Below are 6237 nucleotides of genomic sequence, written 5' to 3'. Positions count from 1 at the left end.
TGATTAGTCAGCACAAATAACGTTAGTTTAAATACACCTCCTCCTTGTCCATCTGTAATCTGACAGATTATCACAGGTTTAGTAACCAAAGGTAACGTAAACAAATACCTGTTGTTAACTCTGGACGTGTTCGCTACATGCAGCAGCTGTTTGTGTTCCGGTGCAGAAACATCGAGGATGTGCAGAGCGTTGTCGTCTTTTCAGTTTAGTTTTAAATGTTCCCAYGATTTTTATCATTTGTCRTTWTCTGAGCGCTTCGTTTCGTCACTCTTCATCTTCTTCTRAAGCTAAATATAGCTTAGCTTAGCAAGCATACACGCGTTGACAATGTAACCATCGTAGCATTGTGTAACGCCAATAACATTCTGGCCGGACAAAAGTGTGCTGATTGTCACTGTGTGTATTTTTTACAAAGTTTCGAGGCAGATAWTTTGMCTCCAGGATTTTTTGTAATMRAATTACTCCAGGAATTRTTTCAGTCCTATGTTCCTGTGTYGTATTGATGAACTACAACTAAAATACATCACATAATTTCGATGTTTTGTTCCTGTTGTGTGTTTCCTCTGCAGAAGCTCAACAGCGCCTCCTGCTGGTGACAGTGTTTGCTCTGAGCGTTCGGTACCAGCCCGTAGACGTGTCCCTGGCCATCTCCAGCGGCCTCCTGAACGTGCTGTCTCAGCTGTGCGGCACAGAGACCATGCTGGGCCAGCCGCTGCAGCTGCTGCAGAAACCCGGGGTGTCCCAGCTCAGCACCGCCCTGAAGGTGGCCTCCACCCGCCTGCTGCAGATCCTGGCCATCAGCACCGGGTAACACACACACACACACACACCAGAAGCCTTGGATCATCTGAACCAGGCCGGGTTGAACCAACACGTCTCTTCTTACAGGACGTATGCAGACAAGCTGAGTCCCAAAGTGGTCCAGTCCCTGTTGGACCTGCTGTGCAGCCAGCTGAAGAACCTGCTGTCTCAGGCTGGAGTGAGCCACGTGTCTGCAGGGAAGGATCCAGAAGACACCAAACAAGACAGCACTGCTGACTCTGAAAAGAAAGACTTCAGAGGTGAAAACTGTAGATTTTTACTGTTTTTTCATGTTTAGTCACTTCTACTGTTTTAAAACCTTCAAACATTTATTATCCTCCGTATCTTCAAAGTCAGCAGAGAACTGTGTTTAAAATGTGCTTTATAAATAAACTTGATGATGATGATGAACTGTTGTCTAACTAAGTGATATAAAGTTTAAAGGTCCTGTGAYATGCTTATTCTTCAAATACAAAACATCAAAGAAAACATCTTTATATTTAAGAAAGTTGGAATAATTCACACGATTTAACCCATTTTGTCCCATAACTTATATTTTCTTTTGAACTTGGCTCAACTAAAGTGAAACAGGAAGTGACATCAAAGGGGAACTCTCTGATCTTTGTTTATTGAAACATTATTTGAACACCAGCTGTGTTTCCATTACAAATGTGCGCAAAACTTTGTCGATTTTCAGTTAATGTTGACAAAAAACAGTTTCACAACTGCATTAAGTAATAAATGTTCTTAAAGTCACGTGAATACGTTTGTTCTCATGATAAGTCATTACAAACATGGCAGCGATGGATGTAAACACATAGCATGTTGCTACCACGACACTAGCGCTCATCATCAGAGGAGACGTCGGCGTCTTTTATCGAGGCTTTCCAGAGACAAGTCCCTACTTGGGAGCGGCTACGTATGCTGTGTTTTTGGGAAATTGTAGTCGCTGAGTTTACTATTTTATACTACTTCTGTGATATTACTACTACTTCTACTTCCTGTTATCTTCTTCATCATCGTCTTTTTCACCAGTAGAAACAGACAGTTGTTGATCACATGACTCCTGTGATGTGAAAAAAAGTGTTTCCATTGCAGTTTTGTGAAAAACACTAATTTCTATACAGCTGAAAAACCACCTCATCCTAGAGCAAAAACATTTTGTCGAAAAACGTAATTTTTTTTCCGAAATTTACGTGTTTCCATTGAGCAAATTTATTTTCGAAATTCTATTTTGCGCATTTTCATGGTGAATRGAAACACAGCTGGTGACTCTTCATCTCTGATAGAGACTCAAAGTAATCTAAAACATCAGATTCTCCTCTACAGGCTGGGTTTTTAGCCATTTTAGCAACGCTCTGTTCACATGCAGATATTCCCCTTTGACATCACTTCCTGTTAGTTTACAGGCAAAAATCCCAACAACTGTTCATCTCAGTGAYATTTTGTCAGTGACATCTTTTCAAAAATGCATTCATATGTATTATAAAAATTCGACGTCACAGACACTTGAACYGTGTTGTCCTCAGTCAGGAGGAGTCTCCTGACAGCTCCAGGTGATGGGGAGCAGGATGATCCAGCAGCTCCAGATAATTGTTTTAAATATAAATAATTCCACAGAGATCTTTTATACCTCTGTCCAGGCCTGAAACACCAGCTAGCTGCTTGAATGTTTGGTTTTGTTTTTGCACAAAGAAGCTGGAGAGGCCTGTGTGAACATCCCACTGATGAGACCTGAACCCTGTTGGTCCGTGTGCTTTAAACTTTCTGTTTCTGACTGGAGAAATGTGGGTCTGCGTGATGGTTTAAAAACAACTGTACAGTTTGAGACTGAACTGTTTGAGCAGTAAAACATCAGGATTATTAAATATGATGAGTTTGGCTTTTTATTGCATTTGAAGAGAATAAATTAACTTCTTGTTAAGCTTTGTCTAAAAATAATTAAAGTATTTAATCACATGTTGGCAACTGTAGAAAACACAAAGTCCTCAGGCTTGTCCTGTTGCACTGTACGCAAGTCTGTTTCCCCAAACTTCATTTTTATTGTTCCAAGTTTTATCATGCAACATTTTTTCACCTTAAAGTATTTCAGTAGATGTTAGATGAATTAAATATTAAGTAGGAAAAAAGACAAAATGTGATGAAATTTGACAATAAAAACAGTAAAAGGTGATTTAGTTTAATGTTCTATGGCAGTAAAATGACTTTTATCATGGTTTATTTTTTGTTCTTGTTTCTCGGTTCATTTTGTACACCCCCTCATGAGTCTGTCATGTCTTTTCCTGTAACTTATAGTTTTCTGCACAGTATCTTGCTTTTATTTTCATTTTTATCCGATTTCATCCTGATAGTCCAGTACAGTAATGATCATTCTTGTTTTTATTTTGATCTATGTTTATTTTTTATTGTTACTCTCTTTATTATTATTGCTCCAGTTGATAATGTCACATATTAATRTACTGTTTCTGTGGATTGATGCATGTATCTGCTGCATCTGAATCACCCTGCTCGGGACAATAAAGTCTGTTTCTATTCTATCATTCTATTCTCAGCTTTGATSCGGAAGCAGCACACGGCAGAGCTCCACCTGGGAGACTTCCTGGTCTTCCTCAGGAGGGTGGTGTCCTCCAAGGCCATCCAGGCTAAGATGGCCTCCCCTAAATGGACCGAAGTTCTGCTGAACATCGCGGCTCAGAAGTGCTGCTCAGGTGAGAGCTGCTCAGGTGAGAGCTGCTCAGGTGAGAGCTGTTTGAAGGCTTCAGGACTGAAACTGTAAGATGCTGACTCTGGTGGTCCACACAGGGGTCCCTCTGGTGGGGAACATGAGAACCCGGCTCCTGGCCCTCCACGTCCTGGAGGCCGTGCTGCCGTCCTACGAGGCAGCGCTGGAGGACGAGCAGACGACGCAGGTGCTGCCCGGTTGCTCCGCCCTCTGCTCAGGTGTGCTTCAGGAACTAACTGTGTCGTCCTCAGGTGGTGCAGCGGCTCTTCTCCCTGCTGTCTGACGTCATGTGGGAGGCTCCGGTGGCTCAGGCCAAACACAGTGTCCAGATGAAAGAGAAGGTCCAGGAGCTGAAGCTGCAGGTGTGCAGGTGTTCACAGCAGTGTGGACACATCTCACCTGTCCACTGAACAGGTCCTGGTTTSTTTGGACAGGGGGACACGGAGGACGAGGACGAGAACCTGCCGGTCCAGGAGGTGTCCTTCGACCCGGAGAAGGCTCAGTGCTGCGTGGTGGAGAACGGACAGGGCCTGACGCACGGCAGCGGGGGCAAAGGTTACGGCCTGGCCTCCACGGGGATCTCCTCTGGATGCTACCAGTGGAAGGTACCTACCAGACCCTCCGGACCCCCCAGACCCCTGAAACCAGGAGCAGTGAACTAAACCCAGCTGGACTCTGTTCTCTCCTGCAGTTCTACATCGTGAAGGAGAACCGGGGCAACGAGGGCACCTGTGTGGGCGTGTCCCGATGGCCCGTACACGACTTTAACCACCGGACCACCTCAGACATGTGGCTGTACCGGGCCTACAGCGGGAACCTGTACCACAACGGGGAGCAGACCCTGACCCTGAGCAGCTTCACYCAGGGAGACCTGATCACCTGTGTCCTGGACATGGAGGCCAGGACCATGTCCTTCAGCAAGAACGGAGAGGTGAGGGACCAGGACTCTGACCTGGATCCAGATCCAGACAGGTTTATTCAGACCTCAGACCTCAGACCTCCTCAGACCTCAGACCTGGTCAGACCTCAGACCTGGTCAGACTCAGACTCAGACCTGGTCAGACCTGGTCAGACTCAGACCTCAGACCTGGTCAGACCTCAGACCTTGTCAGACTCAGACCTGGTCAGACCTCAGACCTGGTCAGACCTGGTCAGACTCAGACCTGGTCAGACTTGTGTATTTGATAAACCAGGTTGTGTAAGGTTCAGATCTGTTTACTGGTCCTGGTTCTGGTCTGACAGGAACCTAAGCTGGCCTTTGAAGACGTGGACGCAGCAGAACTTTATCCCTGTGTGATGTTCTACAGCAGCAACCCAGGAGAGAAGGTGAGGGTCCAGCTTCCATCAGAACCCACTGACCTGGTCCTGCAGGTCCTGGTCCTGATCTCTGTGTGTCTGCAGGTGAAGATCTGTGAGATGCAGATGAGAGGAACCCCCCGGGACCTCCTCCCAGGTGATCCGGTCTGCAGCCCCATGGCCACGGTGCTGGTGGAGGCCACCACGCAGCTGATCCGGATCCTGCACCGCACGGACCACTGGACCCATCACATCAACAAGACCATGATGGAGCGGCTGCACAAGATCAAGCCCTGCTTCAGGGAGGGGGCGGGCGGACCGGGCGGACCGGGCGGCGCCGGCGGGGAGAAGCTGAAGAAGAGCCGCTCGGTGCAGAGCCGCGAGGAGCACGACGCCCAGAGGGAGAGCCAGGAGGCGCCCCCCAGGACCGAGGAGGACCGGGGCCGCCACGGGCGCCAGCACTGGCTGGGGGAGCTGTCGGACCACCACCTCAGAACCCTGTGCACGGACGTGTGGCCGGTTCTGGCCGTGATCGGAGGGGCGGACGCCGGGCTGCGGGTGGGGGGCAGGTGTGTGCACAAACAGACCGGCAGGCACGCCACGCTGCTGGGCGTGGTCAAAGAGGGCAGCGCCTCCACCAAGGTCCAGTGGGACGAGGCTGAGATCACCATCAGGTACAGAACCAGAACCTTTGGGTCTTTTAGCTGGAAACATCTGGAGCTTCAGCAGAAAGTTTATTTAAGAAGCTGCAGCTGAAGAAGAGCCGACAGCTCAGGCTAGTTTCAGTTTCAACAGTTTTACTGGTTTAATTGATAAAAAAGCTGCAGCTAAAGACGAGCCGACAGCTCAGGCTAGTTTCAGTTTCAACAGTTTTACTGGTTTAATTGATAAAAAAGCTGCAGCTAAAGATGAGCCGACAGCTCAGGCTAGTTTCTGCACAGATCACAGTAAGAGCTCAGGTGAGGCTCACGTCAGATGTGTCAGATCAGAGTGTTTCCTTCATGTTTCCTCCTGCTCCTGGTCTGTTTCCCTGTTTGTTTCCTCTCTGACATCTGTGATCGTCTCTTTTTTATCATCGTTGATCCATCATGAGTGTTTGTCACTTCTGGGCTGGAGTCAGTTTCTGTTTTCAGCCACAGTTTAAAAACGTCACAGTGTATAAACCTCTCAGTCTTTCTGTCAGACCCTCCTGTGGTCTGAGGGAGAGACCACTGACTGTTTGATGAGCAGCCCCCTGAACTTATTAAAACAGATAAATTCAGTTGTTTAAACTTGTTCTGGTAGAGACAGAATAATCAGCTCACTATAACTCAGCAGTTAACTAGTTTGCATCGTATTTTAGCTCTTTTTCACTAGTCTTATCTCTTGGCATGTTCCCTGGTGGGAACAGGAGCCGTGGTCAGAGAGGAGTGATGATG

The 6237-nt window shown here is 47.2% G+C and overlaps 1 protein-coding gene across 1 annotated transcript in view; it reads left to right on the top strand.

Annotated features, from left to right (window-relative positions):
- herc1 (HECT and RLD domain containing E3 ubiquitin protein ligase family member 1) overlaps nt 1-6237 on the top strand; it is a gene marked incomplete at its 3' end in the record, with an annotated part of 85705 nt that overhangs the window by 38072 nt on the left and 41396 nt on the right. The window contains 9 exon segments of the mRNA XM_014030651.1: nt 570-807; nt 889-1061; nt 3354-3524; nt 3604-3710; nt 3775-3885; nt 3958-4128; nt 4215-4454; nt 4766-4849; nt 4925-5493. Coding sequence (XP_013886105.1) covers nt 570-807; nt 889-1061; nt 3354-3524; nt 3604-3710; nt 3775-3885; nt 3958-4128; nt 4215-4454; nt 4766-4849; nt 4925-5493 — 1864 coding nt within the window.

This window comes from Austrofundulus limnaeus, unplaced genomic scaffold (genome assembly GCF_001266775.1).
Source record: "Austrofundulus limnaeus strain Quisiro unplaced genomic scaffold, Austrofundulus_limnaeus-1.0 Scaffold1097, whole genome shotgun sequence".
NCBI classification, from domain to species: Eukaryota; Metazoa; Chordata; class Actinopteri; order Cyprinodontiformes; family Rivulidae; genus Austrofundulus; species Austrofundulus limnaeus.
Note: the sequence above shows the minus strand (reverse complement) of the source record. Positions and strands in the feature narration are given on the sequence as shown.